This window comes from Acomys minous, assembly GCF_964271855.1.
Source record: "Acomys minous genome assembly, chromosome: 12".
Taxonomy (NCBI): domain Eukaryota; kingdom Metazoa; phylum Chordata; class Mammalia; order Rodentia; family Muridae; genus Acomys; species Acomys minous.
The window spans coordinates 78,119,478-78,141,352 of record NC_140493.1 but is presented as its reverse complement, the minus strand read 5'-3'; the positions used below and the strand labels follow the sequence as shown (position 1 = coordinate 78,141,352).

General features: G+C 44.3%; 1 protein-coding gene across 9 annotated transcripts in view; it reads right to left on the bottom strand.

Moving 5' to 3' along the window:
• Positions 1–21,875, bottom strand: part of BCAS3 (BCAS3 microtubule associated cell migration factor) — a 469,548-nt gene that overhangs the window by 421,586 nt on the left and 26,087 nt on the right. For all 9 annotated transcript variants that reach the window (XM_084803266.1, XM_084803265.1, XM_084803270.1 and 6 more), the window contains exon 6: positions 5,655–5,736. In XM_084803266.1, coding sequence (XP_084659392.1) covers positions 5,655–5,736 — 82 coding nt within the window. The remainder of the gene's footprint in view (positions 1–5,654; positions 5,737–21,875) is intronic.

Here is a 21,875-nt window from a genome sequence, read left to right as displayed (position 1 = left end):
CTCTCCTCTCCAAATATAACAGAGGTACTAAAGATATTTTACATGTTTGTAATAAAAAAATAAAGACTAAGCTACTTTTTTGAAAGATGGTTTCCTCCATGTAGTCCCAGCTGTCCTATAACCTGTGATGTGAACCGGCTGGACTCAGAGATCCACTAGCCTCTGCCTCCCTAGTGCTGAGATTAAAGATACTTCATTGGGCCCTAAAGTAAATCACACTCTCAGGGAAGTATGCAGTACATAGAACGAAGAAACAACTGGATTTGGTAAAAGTATTTCCTGACATAAAAACAAAGTAATTACTAAGGATGCTGAGACTAAGGTAAAGTGAGAGTGAAGGTTCAAATGGGGAATGACCAAGTGCAGCCTTGAGTGTCATCAGAAAGGCGCCAGCAGAGGTTAGAGTTCACACCGATTACTAACTTGGAACCCTTTTCTAGATGCCTCCTAGGAAAGGGCATTGACACAGGGTTTAGGCAGGTTACACCTTCTGCAAAGCCCATGACACACCCCAGCAAACACAGACTTGGCAGACACTCTCCTTAGGAACGCTGCCCTCTGAAGAGGATCAGGATGAAGAGAACCAAAGCACAGGCTTGGAAAACAGACCTAAATGACCCCAAGCAGCATGGCTCCCATGTTAGAAGATGCATTAGGAGCAAACACACACTACCAATAGATGCTGAGAAGAATTAGAGCAGAAAGCATCAGAGAAGCCCCAAATCTCAGAGTTCAGACATTTAAAATGTCACTAAGCCTCTTCTATGCAAGATATTGCTGATAACTGTGAGCAAGCGTCAACTGGCCTACTTTTGGAGGCTGTGTGTTTGTGTGTGTGTGTGCGTGTGTGTGTGTGTGTGTGCGCGCGCGCACGCGTGCTTGCATGCATTTTGTGCTATAGAGTTCATTTGCTTAACCACAGCCATCAAAATCACACCAACATTTCTTGAGAGTTTAGTCATAAATCTGACTTCATACAGCTGAACAAATCAAATGATTGTCTTTGAAGATGACAAAAACCAGATTTAACTCATACAGCTGTATATGGAAGTTTGTGAGACCAGAAAGCTATAGTTGAAAAAAAGGTTAAAAACAAGGAGTTGTGTGAAAGATGAAATGTAACACAGTTTTTAGAAACAATGAAAAGGCCCAGCATGGTGGCGCACACCTTTAATCCCAGCACTCGGGAGGCAGAGGCAGGCGGATCTCTGTGAGTTCAAGGCCAGCCTGGTCTACAGAGTGAGTCTAGGACAGTCAACGCTACACAGAGAAACCCTGTCTCAAAAAGCCAAAAAAAAGAAGAAAGAAAAAAGAAATGAACACTGGCTGCTCTTCCAGAGGTCCTGAGTTCAATTCCCAGAAATCACATGGTGGCTCACAACAATCTATAACAAGATCTAGTGCCCTCTTCTGGTGTGCAGGCACACATGCAGACACAACATTACATAGGAAGGAAGGAAGGAAGGAAGGAAGGAAGGAAGGAAGGAAGGAAGGAAGGAAGGAAGAAAGGAAGAAAGGAAGGAAGGAAGGAAGAAAAGATGGGTAGATGTAGACTAACTGACTGGATTTTAAAAGTCCATGACACAGAAAGGAATTACTCAGGAGCCAGGGATTTAACTCAACAATAGAGTGCTTGTCTAGAAAGCACAAGGCCAGCCCTTAGCCTCAAAAGACATAAAAAATAAATATGTAAACTACAGAAACAGAAAGCAAACCAAGCTTGCCCGGACTATGAAGTCCAGCATGGGCAATCTGGTGAGACCCTGCCTTAAAATACAAATGGGACAAGACAGCTGGGAATGCCGCTCAGCAGTCAAGTGCTTGCCTAACACGCCCATGGCCCTGGACGTCATCCCTACTACATACATATGACCTAAAACCAGAGAACAAAGAACACTTAGGAGACAAAACATGCAGAGCACCTGAAGGTAGCTCCACAACTACTGCGGGTGCCCAGAATGGATGGGCCCCATCGCTGCAAAGTTTAGGAACACAGGAAACAAACCCAGCACTGCTGACAGAGTACCAGGATACACAAGAGGAAAAAGATGTCAAAATGGCTTCAGACTCTTCCACAGAACTCAAAACTAACTCCCACAACCCTCTGAAATAATGCTGGCATAAGCAAACAGTTGTTGGCCAGCCAAGAGTTGAGGGATGGGGACGAGCTCTGCCCCACATGCTCTCACAAGCTACAGAAGGAGCAGCACCAAAATATGGGCCTGGATAGTGACGGGGACAGCCCCAGGGGACTGCTATCTTCTAATACAAACTTTGAGTTCTGTCCCATAGAGTCCATTTAATAAAAACAAATATTAAAATTTAACCAAATGCATTAAGATGGCATGTAAAGAATTCTTCAGTCAGAACATTTATCCTGTAAAACTCCCCTTTAAAGCTAAGAGAGTTGATTAGCACAAGAAATAATTTATTGACTAACAAAGCAATTTAAAGCTACTTTAAGTTGTGAAATGTTGATTAGTAACTAAATAAACAAAAAAGTTTTAAGTAAAATGAAAAGGGCCAAAATAATTACACATAGGACAAAGAGCAGAGTCTGCTACTGTTAACGTCCTTGTAGACAACCCTGAGCAGTCCACAGCGGGGAAGGACAGCCTATTAGAGTCGTCTTTGTCAAAACTGTTCATGAATATATAAAGTACAACTGGATGTCTATGTGTAAAAAAATGCAACTGGACCCATATTTGTCACCTTGCACAAAACTCAAATCCAAGTGGATTAAAGACCTCAACATAAAACCAGAGACACTAAGTCAGATAGAAGAAAAAATGGGGAAGAGCCTGGAACATATTGACACAGGAGACAACTTCCTGAACAGAACACCAACAGCCCAGGCCTTAATGTCAACAATTAATAAATGGGACCTCATGAGGCTGAAAAGCTTCTGTAAGGCAGGAGACACTGTCAAGAGAACAAAGCGACAGCCTACAGACTGGGAAAAGATCTTCACCAACCCTGCATCTGACAAAGGTCTAATATCCAAAATATATAAAGAACTCAAGAAATTAAACACCACCAAACCAAATAACCCAATTGAGAAACGGGGCTTGGAACTAAACAGAGAATTCTCAACACAGGAATATCAAAGGGCTGAGAAACACTTAAGGAAATGCTCAACCTCCTTAGTCATCAGGGAAATGCAAATCAAAACAACTCTGAGATTCCATCTTACACCCATCAGAATGGCTAAAATCAAAAATTCAAGTGACACCACATGCTGGCGAGGATGTGGGGAGAGAGGAACACTCCTTCATTGCTGGTGGGAATGCAAACTAGTACAGCCACTTTGGAAATCTATCTGGTGCTATCTCAGAAAACTGGGAATAGGGCTTCCTCAAGACCCAGCTATTCCACTCCTTGGAATATATCCAGAAGATGCTCCAGCACACAACAAGAAAATTTGCTCAACCATGTTCATAGCAGCCTTATTCATAATAGCCAGATCATGGAAACAGCCTAAGTGTCCCTCAATAGAAGAATGGATAAAGAAACTGTGGTACATATACACTATGGAATACTACTCAGCTATTAAAAACAAGGAATTCTCAAAATTTGTGGACAAATGGATTGAGCTAGAAATGATCATAATGAGTGAGTTAAGCCAGAAGCAGAAAGACTCAAATGGTATATACTCACTTATATCTGCATACTAGCCCAAGGGGCATGTCCCATGAAAACCTTCACTTACCAGGAAACTGGGACAGAGGGGAGGACATCCCATTGAGACTCTGGATGAGAGAAGCATGGGAGAATAGCAAAGTAGAAGGATCCAGAGGGTCCTAGAAACCTACAAGTAGAACATTATGGTAGGCAGATTTGGGCCCAAGGGTCCTGCTCAAACTAAGGCACCAGCCAAGGACAATACAGGTGGTAAACTTTAAACCCCTACCCAGATCTAGCCAACGGTCAGAACAGTCTCCACACTTGAATGTAGAGTGGGATATGACTTTCTCACGTACTCTGCTGCCTCACATTTGACCATGTCCCCTGCAGGGGGAGACCTGGTGGCACTCTGAGGAAGGACAGCAGGTTACCGAAAAGAGACTTGATACCCTATGAGCATATACAGGGGGAGGAGGTCCCCCTCAGTCACAGTCATAGGGGAGTGGAATAAGGGGAAAATGGGAGGGAGGGAAGAATGGGAGGATACAAGGGATGGGATAACCATTGAGATGTAACGAGAATAAATTAATAAAAAATTAAAAAAAAATAAAAAATAAAAGAATCAGCAAAAAAAAAAAAAAAAAGAAAAGAAAGAAAGAAAGAAAAGAAAATATAAAGTACAACATAGAAAACAACAAACCCCAGAGCAAGCAAGAGAAAGGGGGGGCAGGAGGGGAGCTGGGGCAGACCAGGAGGAGGCTGTGAGGGCCACGTAGCTGAGCTGGGAAGTCATGTGACTGCAGGGTATTGTTGCCCAGTTATTTTTTCCATTCCATTTTAGAAAATTTAGTTACATAAATCCCTAAAATTGCTTCTGCACAATCAAGCCTTAAGTTTTAGTAAACATCACTCTCACCAATGTAGAAAATTAGCAGCTACATGAAGTCTTAATGAGATATTTTGTTTCAGGATAACAGAATTAAAGTACTTTATTTTCTTATTTTAAGGAAACTTTTAAAGTGTCCCATGTGATTAATATAATTGATTGCAACACATGTAAAAAGGTCTATTTTATTGTTGTTGTTGGATTTTGGTTTGGTTTGGATCTGGCTTATCTAGACAAGATTTCTCTGTGTACCCTTGGCTGTGCTGATCTCACTCTATAGGACAAGCTGGCCTCAATCTCAGAGATCCACCTGCCTCTGCCTCCCTAAGTGCTGGGATTACAGGCCTGCGCTACCACACCCAGCCGTAGAAACACATTATAATGAACATGGGAAACAAGAAAAAAATTTTTTTCTGATCTCATAGTAAGCAAGGGCCAGAAAACTTAATGTGAACGTACATTGGCTCTTTCTACATAAATAGAGCACATACACTATTTAAGTGTAACATTAAGTATTTGCATGAAACCTCACGGGTGAGTAGGTCCAAAGAACACCATATACAAGATGTTGACAAGCTTAGCTGTTTTCCGCAATGATTATATATTCTATTAAAAACTTAAAAAAGCAGTTGCCATAAAAGAGCTTCAAGGTTAGAAGCCCACAACAGCTCCTGCCATAGCCAAGGCCTCTGAGAGTAGAGTCACCTACAGCAGAGACAATACTGAAAAATCAAGCTCTCTGAGCCAGCGTGTCCAACTGAGAAGGCGAAGGCATGCGAGGGGGGACCTGGGGAATACCCACACAAGGAAGCCCGCCAGCAGCAGAACAAAGGCGGCCCAGAGGATGCCCAGGAAGCCAAGAGAGAAGACGGCTTGGAGAAAGCACGAGCAAAGGCAGAGGCCAAATCGAGATCAAAGAGGATGGAGATAAATCAAAACCACAGCAGAACGTGAATAGCCATATTGAAGTGGTTAAGATTACCTAGTTCCATCGCAACTGAGAGCACTAAGGGTTTGTCTTGGGAGAGGAGGGGCCAGAATGGACCTCTGCGGCAAAACACACCAGGGTTATCACTCTAGTTGTCTGTAGTCCAAAACCAACAGAAGAGAAACCGTGTGGATTGTTCTAAAGGGTTGCACTCACCCAACTGTGGAGCGGGCAGGATTCTAGCTGCTCGGACTGGGCCGTGGCGAACAGAGAAGAGCTCCTGGGCCTCCCCGCTGATCTGCATAAGAGGAAGCAGAAATCATCTCAGTATATTAAACTGTGGGTCACATGCTACTAGATGGTAACAACATCCAAGTTTTGTTGTGGTTTTTCCAGAAACATACGTATGCAGACACCCACATAATCCGTTAGCACTGCAGGCTAGCGTGCATATCAAACACATCCCTATCTTCAATTATTGCAATCACTTTCAGGAAAATATTAGAATTTGTTCTTGGTATGATCTTGAGAAAGTTTTCTAGAAGTCCGTAATTTCTCTCCATTAAGCCCTGAGAAGTCTGTGCAGTTCCATGTTAGGGCCATTCAGCTGTGAGACTGCTCTGCAGTATTCTAGCTCAGTCACTGTTACTCTAACTAAATCATTCAAATCTATCAGCTAGTCTTTTGTGATTACAAAACAAGGCTGCTAAAACAACCTCCAAGACACCTCTGTCTGCGATATTTTGTGAACAATAAGGTTGTAAGTGAGCAACTTTGGAAGTCATCACTTTTAATATAAACAAAGATCAAACACTGTAGCAATGTCCGGTCCCTTGAGTAGAGTCAGAGTTGGTGTTTGGATATCCTGTTTCTCCAAAAGGCAAAGGGGGTATGTCAGTACACATCAAGTTTTAAAGATGCCTGTTAACTGTTGCTTGATCTGGCAAGCAGATTAAAATAGAATTAGCAAATAACAGCTTCCTAGACTGACTGTGGGAAGGGATACTAATATGGTCCCCAGCACACTGCAGTGTTTGATGGCGTACACAGCATCAGAGAAGACAGTAAACATTATAAAAGTGGTCCTAAAGACTCCAAGAACTCCTAACAGATGCAACAAGGATAAAATCTCATAAAGACACATACTACTCATATTTTCATAGGCTTTGCCCAACCAGTGGTTTAAAGTAACAAGAATATATCCATCATAGAAGGCTACGTGCACGCAGAGCTCCTGTTAGAAGGCGAAGAGCTCACATCTTCAGCCTCTCTCTATAGAAAGCTGTGAGCTGTAAGGGTCTTTCTTTCCTATCTGTTGGCCGCAGCAGCAAGTCCTCCCCACAGCACGAGCTTTGCCGAGTCGCATGAGGAGCACAGCAGGGACAGTGTGACAATAGCACCACCTACCCAAAGGCTCAAAGAAGCCAGCAGAGCAGGCCTGGGCTCCTGGGCTTCACAAGCCTTCGTAGCTTTCATTTCATAATGAAACCCGTGAGCAACTCAAACTGCAGCTCTCATGTCTCCTTTCACAGTAACAGAACAGAACCATTTAGGGGGAAACGTGAAGGATTAATCTGTGCAACTTCCATCCAATGCAGCAGTCACACACCTTCCACACCTCGGAAAGGACACAGACATACAGGGAAGGTGCCCGGCTGCCTCCGATACTTTCATCCAGTGTGTTCATGGGTAACCTTGCTTTCAAAGAAATACCAAAACCATGTTAAGTTAGTCAAAATTACGTTTGTGATTCCTACAAAAATCTCTGAAAATGGCAGTCTCAGCAATGACAGCCCTGTAGCCTGAAAGGGAGCGGCAAGCTCACTTTTAAGCTGACAACCCAAGAAAGGCTAGGAACAACCAAGAGGGAGTGGACCCACACTCCAGCTTCCACAGCGTCGGTGATGGTGCTAACGTACAGAGAAGGCGGCACAGGAGGAGCCCGCTCCCCAGCTCCTCCTGCTCTCTGCCTTTGTTCTTGCTGGCATTTTAATTTCTGATGACAGACTTTTGTTGTTTGGGGCATAAACCGGATGTACCAGTTTGAAGGCACAATAACGAGAACAAAGAATGATTTGTTCACACTGTAGGAAAAAAAATCTTTTCCAACCATAGAAAATAGCTTTCGCATGGTGAAAATATGCAAATTACATACCAAACTGGAAGGGGGAAGGGGAATACAAGTTTAGAATCTCAAAATTCAATCTAAGGAAAAGGAAATTACAGCGCTCAGTACACATACAGAAAGATCTGGGAGGACTCTGAGAAAGCTATCAGAGGATTCTAAAATCAAGTGAAGGTCACCCAGGCTCAGAAGCCAGCCTGCTCTGAAACCCTGCTGTGCCACCATCACTCACTCCAACCCCACACAAGGGACAATGAGGCTAGGCCTCCACACTCACTGGCCCTGCCCCGCCATGCAAGAACAGAGAATTGCAGCTTCCAAATGACTTTTTGGCAAACTTTCCTGAGAGGCAGCAATCTCTTTAAAATGTACAGGTCATTAGTTATATGTACAGATTAATGAGTGTTGCACAGAGCATCTGTGTTACTGACGTACACCTCAGGAAATGAGAGCTAGGCTGGTAGAAAATGCTCAGAAGGCAGAGGCAGGAGGATCTTCACCACAACTTCAAGACCAACCTGGCCTACATCAGCTTGGGCTAAAAAGTAACACTCTGTCTCCACAAAAATTAATAAGTAAACAGCAAAAGTTACGAAAATTCAGAAGGCTTGCACATCCCTCCCCAATCATAAGCACAATCTGAATGTCTAAGACTGGATGCAGTACAACTGGTGTCATATTGTATACTTGTGGAATCTCTTCCACACTACTAAGGTGATGAATTAATTCGTGTTGATGCATGTAATTACAAACTTTTTCTTTCTCTAGTGCTACAAGACTCCCACTGGATGAAAACACTATGATTTTACATATCCCACTGCTGACAGGCCTCTAATACATTACTAGTTCTACGTGAATTGCAGCTTCATAGCTATTATGGTAACACAGGAGAACGCAGGCATGGTGGCACACAGCTGGGACCCAGCACCCCAAATCTCCAAATGCCCAAACCTTTGAAATTGCAATTTCAAGGCTAGCCTGGGCTGTGTAGCAAAATCTTGTCACAAAACAGCAAATGCTGCCAGGCTGACAGGCACGGCTATGGTCTTACTTACGTTTCTGGATCACAGGCTCAAGCTCTGCCTGCCGGGCAGTGTAGAGTGAGTTCAAGACCAGGGAGGCAAACTTAGTGAGGCCTATCTCAAAAACAAACTTTTTAAAGGATAAACAGTGAGTGCTAGGATACAGCTTAGTGTAAGAATTCTTATGTAACAAAAAGTGAGGCCCTAGGTTCAATATCTAATTCCAAACAATAGATATCACACAAATATGAGGTTAAGGAAAATTACGTAATAATTCACTAACCCTTCAGGGCACTACCTACTGGGTGTTCTCTAGAAGCCTCCACGCAGTCATCCAACTTCACAGAAAGCTACACCACATCCTTTGGGCTATTTTACAACACTCTGAAGTAGCAAAAAAAAACCCGACAGTAATGATGTTTTTTGAGTCAGTAGAAATTGACCCAGGGCAGTGTACACTCCAAGAACTCAACCATGAACCACATCTCAAGGTCGGCAACTGTTGGCTGAAAAGACAAGCAAATGACCCTTGGTGAAAAGATATACCAACTGCTCTGTGGAAAACATGATTCCAGCCAGACACAGAGCCTACACCTGTAGTCCCAGCAACTGAGAGGCTGAGGCAGGAGACTTGCTTACATACAAGCTAAAAACCACTCTGGTTTAAAAACACGAGAAGACCCGTGTCCAAAAAGCAAAGCCTAGTTAGTACTTTTTAGAGTGCTTTGAACCTCTGAAGGGGACAGGCAGGTGCTGGAGCCTGATCCCAGATAGGAAACCGGGTTCACTCCCCCGTGCTGGGCAGGCACTGGACAGAAGAGAAGATAGTAATAAGGAAGGTTTATTAGAGTGCATGACAGCATCCCTAATTGCCTCCAGCTCTTCTTCACACTGTCCTCTGAACTACCCAATATTTTCCTTAACTAAACTTAACTAAGGTCTAGGCCACACAAACAGTTCTCAGTCCTGTCTAGTCCCACAGATGATACAACTATGCCCTTTACTGCAGGTGGCTTCAGTGAATATGCATGTGTAGCTCTTTGCAGGGACCTATTGGTATAGTTGCTTCTATTCTCAAGACAATTAAGGGGCTGGAGAGATGGCTCAGGTCTTAAGAGCACTTGTTCTTCCAAAGGACCAGAGTTCCATTCCCAGAACTCATAGCACAGCTCTCTATGTAAGAGAGGACTTGATGCCTTTTCTTGGCATACAAATACAAAATACACATACAAATACAGAGATACTTAAATAAAAAAGTAAAAATATGCTGGGTGGTGGTACGGCACACACCTTTAATCCCAGCACTCAGGAGGCATAGATAGGTGGATTGCTGAGTTCTAGGCCAGCCAGGGCTACATAGTGAACCCCTGTCTCAAAGTAAAACACAAAAAATAAAAAACAGGACAGGAGACAAGACTCCACTTAAGACTACTGCTGATTTTAGTGAGAGCCCAGATTTGATTCCCAGTAACCACAACTAACTGTACCCTCACTTCCTCGGGATCCAACGTCCTCTATGAGCCCTAGCAGTACAAGTGGTGCACAGACATACACGCAGACAGAGCACACACACACAATGAGAGGTAGGCACAGATGCAGCGTTCATGCTGCTGCTAGCAGCGTCTGAGGGTTCTCATGGCTTCACACTCTAGCCAGCCATTAATGTCAGCCATTTTAGTAGAGCACCAAAATAACAGACTTATGAAGCCTGTGGATGAAAAGCAGAAAGTCAGCCTCTGCATATGCCAGCCACCCCAAACCAGGAGCGTAAACTCACTGCATTTACTACAGCAGGCTCCTGTGGGATCGGACGATCTTCCACCGTTCCCCTGAATGTCTCATGTGCTAAGACAGTGGAGAACGTAACTGATACCCAAGAACTCATCTCGGCACCTCTGAAGAAGACAGATCACTAACTTAACCCCAAATATAGGAAGAGCCCACCTTTCCCACGCTGACATACAGGGGCTGGTTTAGTGACGCTACGCTTAATAAAGGAACTGTAAAACCTGAGGTATTCCCCTCATAGTGATAAGTATACCTTACCAAACTTAAGAGAACAGAAACTACAGACCACCCTCTCACCACAATGGAACTACCTCAGAAATTAGTACCAGCAAGACATCTGGAAAATAACAAAACAGGAGGGAGACTAAGCAACCAAATTGTAAACAACACAAAGTTCAAAGACAAAAGTTTCAAATTTTTTAAAAAATATTTGGCTTATGATTTGTTTTCTCTGTTTTTATTTGAGCCAGGGTCTAATACAGCCCACGCTGTCCTCGAACTCCTGACCCTGGAATGTGCTGGGATCATAAGCATGTGTCACAAAGCTGAACTTTAAAACATTTTTACCAATTGAAACTAGTGGTAGGCAGTCTCACAGTGAAATCCGCAGCACTAGTGCAGAGTTGAAAAAGGAGGCTCTAACTGTGAAATCTAAAACTACCTATGAAACAAATGAGAAAAGAAATGAATCAATGCAAGGAGGCACAAATAAGCATCAACTAGTGAAATCAATAAAATTGAAAAAAGGAAATCAATGGGGAGCAAAAAAAAAATCAATGAAACCAAAATCAATAAAAGTTGTTACAGCTCAAGCTGGTCTAGGAAAGAAAGGCAGGCATGTCACATGTCTTAGAACCCTGGCACTTGAGAGGCATGTGAAGGAAAATGCGGAGTTCAGGGCCAGCTGGGATACAGAATGTGACCCAGCCTCAAAAACCCAAGGGCTTCCAGCATGTAGGGTATGGTCACAATCCCAACACTCTGGAAGCTGAGGCAGGTCCAGACCGAAATACAGAATGAGCACACGGTGAGCTCAACCCAGCTTCTGTCTCAAAAAACCATGAGTTTAGATAAATCCTAAACCGAGCTAGCTCCCCAGCCCCAGCCTCTGGTGGGGAGGGGCTGTCCAGCTAGGCTGGCCACTGAGCCTGAGCCCCAGGATCTGCACAGGGAAATTTTTTTACAAAGGTGAGCTATTTCCCCAGTATCCAAAATCTGATTTTTTAAGTGAGCCATGAGACTTGGAAAGCAGGAAGAATTTCTCAGGTTTATCTCAAGCACATTTTGCCTTTAAATCAAAACTCTATTCATCTCGGAGTCTAAAGTGAAAGCTCTAACTCCTCCTGGGGAAGTTTTGGACAGCAAAAGCACTAACATCTGTGTTCCTTAAAGTTTTATTCTCACTGCCCAAGTCACTCCCTGTGGGAACTAACAAAGCAGAGCATCTACAGCGCACACTGGGCTATGTTTATTAGATATATAAATTTGCTACATCAGGACAGCTTTGAAATAAGCAAAATAACTTATATAGCAGTGTAGCTATTATAAGACTGTGTTTAAAAATATGCTGGGTGTTGGTGCTGTACTCAGGGAGGCAGAGGCAGGCAGATCTACAATAGAGATCCAGGACAGCCAGGACTATTACACAGAGAAACCCTTTTAAAAATGTAGTACATAATTAATATTAAATGAGAATTAAACCAAGGATTTGTTTGTTGAGGTAATAAATGGCAAATGATTGTTCCTATCTATAGAAGTGTTTAGCAGGTTATACCTTTAACCCACTGTTCTTAAATTCTGTTGTACATATCTACACATGTACCGAAATACATAAAAGAAGACACTGTGGAACAACTTAATTCATAGACCTATAGGAATGCTATTGCCTGTGCTTTATAACTTTGTTTTAAAAAAAAAAAACTAGGGCAGGTGTGATGGTACATGCCTCTAATCTCAGCACTGGGGAGACAGAGGAAGAAGGACCTGTCAGCTCCAGGTCAGCCCGGTCTACACAGCGCCAGCCAGTCAAGGCTACACAATGAGACCTCGTCTCAAAGAACAAGAAAAGACTGATGCCAGAGGGATTACTCAGTGTTTAAAAGCATGGCTGTTCTTTCCAGAGGACCTGGGTTCGAGTCCCATCACCCACATAGTGGCTCACAACATTTTGTTAACACCAAGATCCTTCTCTGGCCTTTAAAGGTACTAGGCACTCATGGTGCGCACACATACACACAGGCAAAACAGCCATACACATAAAATAAAAATGTAAAAGTTCTTAAAATAAGTAAACGAAGTAAACATTGGCTCATCCCCTGGAGCAGGCACATCACAATCCCTGCAGAGGTTAACAACAAAAAGAGGAGTGGAGCTGTACAGAAACTCTACTTTCAGCTTAGTTACCGCGTAAACCTGAAAAACTGTACTTTAAATGTATACTAATGCACGGAAAATTATTATAATCCCCCAAATTAATGTTTCCCTAATAGGGGAAAAGGAGGGAAGAAAAGAGGTGAAATATAAAAGCATAGAGGTGAAAGGAAGGAATGAGAAGAAAAATACATCTAAGAACATCGATTCTGGGGCTGCAGAGATTAAGACCACTTGCTCTTCCAGAGGACACAGGTTCAGTTCCCAGTACACACATGGTGACTCACAACTCAGGTTCCAAAGGACGGGCTACCCTCTTCTGAACTGTGTAGGCACCACATGCACAGGGTGGACATATAAACATGCGGGCAAAACAGTCATAAACACAAAATGAATAAATATACAAATATTTTAATTCAATTCCTAAAGCAACAAAAAGGCTCATGCACTCCATATAAATACACAAGTGTGTCATTATCAATTTATAAACTGGCAACAATCATACACTAACAGAACAGAATAAAACTACTTAAAAAGAAAACTGTAACATGATAGTTTACCCTGAAAAGTAACAACAGAACCTCTTTTCGTTTAAAAGGAATGGATGTATATCACTATGGAATATGGCAATGGCAGGTATAATCTTCACTCAGTAAAGAAGACAAAACAGCAAGGCAGCAGCTGGCACACACCTCGAGTGCTAGAGAGTCTGAAGCAGGAGGCATTTGAGGTGACAGAAGCAAGGAGATTTTTTTGTTTTGTTTTTGTTTCACTGTGTAGCCTTGGTTGTCTTAGACTCACTTTGTAGACCAGGCTGGCCTTGAACTCACAAAGATCCGCCTGCCTCTGCCTCCCTAAATGCGGGAGTCCCAGGTGTGTGTCACAATGCTGGCTTAGCAAGGAGATTTTAATTAGCTATTAAGTAGCCAGAACAACCAAAGCAAATAAAAGGAGCTCACTGACTCTGCTGGGAATACCCTGAGCCACTTTGCTGCTGTACAGCCAGTCCACAGGGTCATGTGCATCCAACACTATCTCAATGCAGGTGTGGTCACATCTGTACTGATCACAGAGGTGTTCTTACTTCTGTTACTGATGTAACACTACACCTAACAACAATTAATACAGGATTGACATCATACTAGGTATTAGAACCTACAAGTGACTTAAGTACTATGGTAATGTGGCTGGGTTATATGCAAACCAGGCATCTTCACCTCTTTAAAATTTGTTTCATTTTTATTTTATGTACATTGCTGTTTGACTGCATGCATGTCTGTGTGAGGTTGTCAGTGCCCCTGGAACAGAAATTGGAGACAGTTTTGAGATGCCATGTAGGTGCTGGGAATTAAAGCCAGGTCCTCTGGAAGAACAGTCAGTGCTCTTAACCACTGAGCCATTGAAAGCCTTTAATGCCAGCACTCTGGAGGCAGAGGCAGGTGAATCTCTGAGTTTGGGGCCAGCTTGGTCTACAGAGTGAGTTCCAGGACAGCCAGAACTACACAGAGAAACCCTGTCTCAAAAACAAACAATCTAAGGAAGTATCTACACACTTTGTATGTATTGGAAGGGTTGTGGTATATTGGAACCAATCCTTCCATAAATTGTGGGATTATATTTTCACTTTAAAAATTAAAGAAAAAGCCAGGCAGTGGCGGCGCATGCCTTTAATCCCAGCGCTTGGGAGGCAGAGGCAGGCGGATTTCAGTGAGTTTGAGGCTAGCCTGGTCTACAAAGTGAGGACAGGGTAGCCAAGGCTACACAGAGAAACCCTATCTCAAAAAACAAAACAAAATGAAAAAAAAAAGGGAAGAAAGAAAAAGGGAGAAAGACTGCCCAAAAGTGTTGACCTCAAAAGCCATGGGCGTTTCCTACAGGTCTCAGGCAGGCATGGTGGCACTGTAAGACAAGCTAGGAAGGCTAAAGCAGGAGGCTCACCGTAGCTGGGGAATTTAAGATGCCTGGACATCACAGAGAGAAGCCACCTTCAAACACCAAGCTAATATCTCTTACTTAGGAGGCCTTTTGTTTCCAGCAGCGGCTGCCAATACTCCATGTTACCGCTCTGCCTCCATGGTTTCCTAACCTTAGACAGCAGTGTGAGGGACGCATTCCTAACAGTCAGGACCAGTGCTGCATGCTCCTACAAATAGGAGCAAGAATGGAGTATGTTTCCTGTTTTATTTTCACTGCCCAACCACAAATGATTCAGCTGATGCCAGAGTGTCAGTGTCTCCACTGCTGAGTCTGTGTGCCAGCAAGGAAGAAAACACAAACCACAAAAACCACCTAAAATGTGTATTTGTGAGAACTTACAACTTAAAGAACAGATATTTGCTGACCACATGAAGGAGACAGCAAGCCAGTCTGTATTTTGCTCTTGACACTAAATACAAAACACAAAACTTGAAGCAAGAAGGAAGTGAGTCCCGGGAACAGTATGAAAACCACAGAACATAAATAATGAATGGAACTTGTAATCATATTTTCATACTTCCAAATTTTCACACACATCGAAAAAGCACTGAGGCAACTTTAACCTTTTCCCTCTGGCCTGCTGTTCCAAAGGGAGATGAAAGGAGAGCGAGCAGCATGGTGCGGCTGTGGCTACCCACAGCTGACTCAGACTGCACTCCAAACCCCAGCCGTGACTTCAGCACCCACCAATCTAAGTATCATCGGCCCTTTGAAGCTGCTCTAATGGTATCTTCCATTTGCAACTAACACTTCTGTAGTCAAAAGACCTTCCTTGGGGTGGCTGTTAATGCAAAACCACTCAGACACTTGCGCCAGGAGGCAGACTGGAAGGTGCTCCGAAGTCAATGTAGCACCATTACAGAGAGTGTCGGCCTAGCAGCTGTCATAACACTTCACAGTCACTCAGGCACACAAACTCCATTGCTTCTAATTCATTCTTTTACAAGAGCTTGAATGGGATGAATCTAAAATATACACTGAGCAGACAAAGGAGATTCCATACTGCATCAATCTGAATTATGTTTAAGAACTGCAAAGCTAATCTGTGCTCAGGACAATGAGTGTCCTACCCATGGGGGGTGGGGGGGGAGCAGAATGCTCACTAGGGCGCTTCAGAAGAAAGAAAATGTCCTTAAAATTTCTTCCAATGAAGTTTCACTTACTTGTCTGTGTGCATATATGCACAATCACACATACACATAAAAAAGTCTAACTATAAATTTGAAGTTTGTGTAAGGCGTGGTGGTGCACACCTGTATTCTCAACACGTTGGGAGGCAGAGGCTGGCAGATGTCTGTGAGTTCGAGGCCAGCATGGTCTACAAAGGCAGTCCAGGACAGCCAGGGCTACACAGAGAAACCCTGTCCCTTTATCTTGCGGTATATATCTAATATAAACTATATTTACAACGGAATGTATCATAAACAATCTGTGTTACTTCAAATAGCAAAATCTATAAGCTATCAATTCATGAAAAAGACATGGAGGAAGCCGGGCATGGTGGCACACGCCTTTAATCCTAGCACTAGGGAGGCAGAGGCAGGTGGATCTCTGCGAGTTCGAGGCCAGCTTGGACTACAGAGTGAGTCCAGGACAGTCAAGGCTACACAGAGAAACCTGGTCTCAAAGAAACCAAAGAAAGAAAAATAAAAAGACATGGATATTACACTAGAACAGACACCTATGTGAAATGCCAAAGGCAGTACCAAGTAACGAGAAGTGTGATGGCCTCTCTAGTCAAGGTGTGGAACTATGGGTGAGCGGTGCTCGGGGTTCTAGAGCAGTGACACGTGTGGAACCATGGGTGAGCAACGCTTGGGGTTCTAGAGCAGTGACACGTGTGGAACCATGGGTGAGCAGTGCTCGGGGTTCTAGAGCAGTGACACGTGTGGAACCACGGGTGAGCAGTGCTCGGGGTTTTAGAGCCAGTGACACGTGTGGAACCACGGGTGAGCAGTGCTCGGGGTTCTAGAGCAGTGACACGTGTGGAACCACGGGTGAGCAGTGCTCGGGGTTCTAGAGCAGTGACACGTGTGGAACCACGGGTGAGCAGTGCTCGGGGTTCTAGAGCCAGTGACACGTGTGGAACCACGGGCGAGCAACGCTCGGGGTTCTAGAGCAGTGACACGTGTGGAACCACGGGTGAGCAACGCTCAGGGTTCTAGAGCAGTGACACGTGTGGAACCATGGGTGAGCAGTGCTCGGGGTTCTAAAGCCAGTGACACGTGTGGAACCACAGGTAAGCAGTGCTCGGGGTTCTAGAGCAGTGACACGTGTGGAACCATGGGTGAGCAGTGCTCGGGGTTCTAGAGCGGTGACACAAGTCACTGCACACTTATCAAAGCCCAAAGTGCAGCAGCATGAGTGAGCCCTGGCTGTGGGCGGCAACAACATAGGAGCTCCCGTGCAAGACTACAACTGTATCCCTGGTGTAGAATGCTGGTCGTCATGCATGCATGGGACATACAGGGACATACAGCAGCTCCATACTTCTACTCAACTCTACTGTCTCCAAAAGTAAATACAGTCAGGCACAACTGTGCTTGCCTGTGACTCCTAATTCTGAGAGACACAGAGCCCTCCCTGGCCAGATAGTGGAGCTGAAACAGCAGCATCTGGTTTGAAGGCAATAAGGAGCAACTGAGGAAGACACCCACGTCCTCCTCTCAAGCTTCTGCATGCCCTCCCAGGAAGCCGCACGCACGCACGCACGCACGCACATTCAATAGACACCACATCCACCTACAAATAACCAAATAAAAATCAATTATACATACATATTCCTAGAAAGAAAGAGAAAAAAAGGCTCTCATTCAAGAGAGTCCAATATAGGAAAAACTTCATTTATGAAGTGTTGATCTGCCTACATCAAATTAGTCAAATTTGTGTAATGCTATTAAAACACTCAGAAAAGTTAATTTTAGATGGATTTGTCTAAAAGACTGCCTGAACAAACATATTACAGGGGAAGAAATAAGTGAGAACAAGAAGAAAACACATATGAAAATGCCATACATGAAACCCACTGCTTTGTCTGCTAACCTAAATGTCAATAAAATAATGAAACTAATAAAAAGTTTTTAAATATTAGAGTGCCACGTGCCTATAACCCAGTCCGTGGGAGGCAGTCACAGGCCTACCGCCAAAATTGAGACCAGTCTGAGTTAGAAGGAAACTCTGACTCAAAAAACTAAAGTAAGAAAGAAAGAAAGAAAAGACAATATAAGAAAAATATTTCACTTCCGTAATACAGGTGGAATCCACAAATTCTGTCAACATGCCCCTTCATTTCTGCTTTTATTCCATGTGACGCCCAATGAAGACCTGCCCATCACATCTTCCAGTAAGAAAAGAAAAGAAGAGAACAAGCAAAGTAACCCTTGTGCTCAGCCACAGCCAGCACCCAGCACGGGAGTCCTGGATGAGCTCCCAAGCCCTGCTCACCAGGGCACTCAAATCACTCACTCAATGTTACTCCCAAGTGAAACCTATAAAAACGTTTCCTGCCTAACAATCTCAACGTGACAAGGTCTATTGGCATATAGCTTCTAATAAATAATGGACTAATTGGTTGTTACCTCAAATATGCCCTCACGTGTTTGCTCTGAAGTTTTTGGTATGTAAAGCAATACTTAAAGCTCTAGGGCAGACAGTTCCTCCTTTTCCTAAGTGTGCCAGTGACACCTAGCGTCCAGTATCTGAAGCACACACAAAGCTTCAGAGAGCACCTCAAATAACCTTCACATACATAATCAGCATCTCCAAGTACTATGAATAATAGTCTCATAATACACTATCTCATGATTTCATTAAAATATAAATATTTGTAAATATTTTAAGAAACCTAAGTAAAGCTGGCATAGTGGCACATGCTTTAAATCCCAGCACTCAGGAAGGCAGAGGATCTCTGAGTTTGAGGCCAGCCTGGTCTATAAAGTGAGTCCAGGACAGCCAGGGCTACACAGAGAAACAAAAAAAGAGATGGCTCAGGGGTTAAGAGCATTGACTGCTCCTCCAGCGGTCCTGTGTTCAATTCCCAGCAACCACATGGTGGCTCACAACCATCTATAATGTGATCTGATGCACTTTTCTGGCGTGCACGCATACATGCAGGCAGTACACTCTATATGTAATAAATCTTTTAAAGAAAAAAAGAAAGACAAGCTGGGAGTGGTGGCGCATACCTTTAACCTCCCCATCCCCCAGCACTTGGGAGGCAGAGACAGGTGGATTGCTATGAGTTTGAGACCAGCCTAGTGTACAAGAGTCCAGGACAGCCAAGATAAAGAGAAACCCTGTCTTGAAAAAACAAAAACGAGAGAGAGAGAGAGAGAGAGAGAGAGAGAGAGAGAGAGAGAGAGAAGGAAACCTAAGTAGTCATTTAATGGATATGAGTAGGAAAAAAATGCAGAGCTTTACAATGGTATTTTGGGAGATTTGGGTTTTTTTTGGTGCTGGAAATTCCGACTTGTGTGTAACGGCCAGTGCTCTACTACTGAGCGACATCCCCGGATGCTTTTGTGGCTTTTGTTGTGAGACAGGCTCTTGCTGAAACTGCCCAGGCTGACCTTAAACTCACAGAAGTAGCTGTGATAACAAATCTCTACTAGTGAACCCAGAAGGTTGTGTTTTGTTGGGTCTTTTTTTAATGATTCCTTTTTATGTGCGTTGGGGTCTGCATGTACATCTGTGTGAGGGTGTCAGATCCCTATAACTGCAGTTACAGACAGTTGTGAGCAGCCATGCAGGTGCTGGGAATTGAACCAGGTCCTCCAAAAGAATAGCTAGTGGTCTTAATAACTGAGCCATCTCTCCAGCTCCTTGTTGGCGGCCTTGTTTTCATTTGCTTGTTTGTACTGAAACAGGCTCACCAGCTGGCTTTGGCTGGCCTCAGACTCACAATCCCTGTCACACCATCATGTGTGAGGATTACAGGTATACACCACGTGCCCAAGCCTACTTGGGTCCTAGACATAGGTGAAAAAATTAAAATGGAAGGCCTCTCAAACTCTGAATCTTCCAGCCTTGGCTTTCTAGGTAACTGGGATTACAAACACATGCTATCATACCAGTTAATATAGGTAAAATTTTACATGAGAGCCCTTTATAATCAATTTAAAATATAGCATATAGGATTTTTCCATAATTTTGAACATGTGAGTGTAAGTAGACTCACTTTTTATTTCCTCAGAAGTGATGCCATGCCAGGGACTGAAGAGATGGCCTAGAGTAGACAGGAGCGCTTGCTCTGCAAGCGTGAGGAGCTGAGCTCCAGTCCCCAATCCAACTCACATTTAAACCAGGCACGCTGTGTGACTGTATTTTAGGGCAGACACAGGAGGATCTGAGAGCTCGCTGCCCAGCAAGCCTCTCCCAAAATGAAAGGTTCCAAGTTAATGAGAGATCTCGGCAGACACCCAAAGTCCTGCTCTGGCCCCTGAATGCAGACAAAGGTATGAGGACCTGTACGCTCACTACTCACACACAGGCAATGCACAAACTTACATGCACACACAACACAACACACACAGAGATGTACTTACACGCGAAATACACACATGAATACACAGTACACATTATTATTATCATTATTATGCAATCTCAAAATACACGGGAAAAATCTTAGCCAGTACACAGGAGATAACTGACTTCTAAATCTCTTTGAAATCTTTTTCAAGACAGGGCTTCTCTGTGTAACAGAGCCCAGGCTGTCCTCAGTTTATTTTGTAGACCCTCTGCCTCCAGGGTGCGAGGCTCAAAGGTGTGCGCCACCACACCAGGCCGTCTTCTAAATCTGTTATTGCTCGGGGCTTTCATAATCCTCTCAAACAAACCAACCTCCCCATCTAATGCTGGGACAAAGAAGACTGCTGACAGGCTACGCAGTGTGCGGAGGTGGGGTGGGAAGTTGTTGTGGTTTATTGAGGCATGGTCTCACCTGTAACCTTATCTGGCCTTGAATCTGCAGCATTCCTCCTTCCTCAGCCTCCTGAATGCTGGGATTACAGGCCTACACCATGTGACTCGTGATGATTTAAATTGTCCTTATTTTTATCTTTGACACTACAAGATCAGACTCTGCTATTAGTAGTGTCCTAGTCATTTCTCTGCTGCTTTTCAAAACAGCAAGACCAAGGAAACTTAGAAAACACTGAATTTTGAGTTCACAAACACAAATTTGGAAGGTCCTTGAAAATCATGGCAGAGAGCACAGCAGCAGATAGGCAGACATGTTGCCGCAGCAATAGCTGACAGCTTAGATCTTGACCTGTAAACATAAAGCTGACAGAGCTAACTGGGAATGTAGTGACCTTCTGAAGCCTCAAAGCCCATCCCCAGTTACACACCTCCCCTCACACACACCTCCTCTAACACACCCCTCCTCTCACACACCCCTCCTCTCACACACACCTCCTCTCACACACACCTCCTCTCACACACACCTCCTCTCACACACACCTCCCCTCACACACACCTCCCCTCACACACACCTCCCCTCACACACACCTCCTCTCACACACCCCTCCTCTCACACACCCCTCCTCTCACACACACCTATCACACACACCTCCTCTCACACACCCCTCCTCTCACACACACCTCCTCTCACACACACCTATCACACACACCTCCTCTCACACACCCCTCCTCTCACACACACCTCCTCTCACACACCCCTCCTCTCACACACACCTCCCCTCACACACACCTCCCCTCACACACCCCTCCCCTCACACACCCCTCCTCTCACACACCCCTCCCCTCACACACCCCTCCTCTCACACACACCTCCTCTCACACACACCTCCTCTCACACACACCTCCCCTCACACACCCCACCTATCACACACACCTCCTCTCACACACACCTCCTCTCACACACACCTCCTCTCACACACACCTCCTCTCACACACCCCTCCTCTCACACACCTCCTCTCACACACCCCTCCTCTCACACACCCCTCCTCTCACACACACCTCCTCTCACACACACCTCCTCTCACACACACCTCCTCTCACACCCCTCCTCTCACACACACCTCCTCTCACACACACCTCCTCTCACACACACCTCCTCTCACACACCTCCTCTCACACACACCTCCTCTCACACACACCTCCTCTCACACACACCTCCTCTCACACACCCCTCC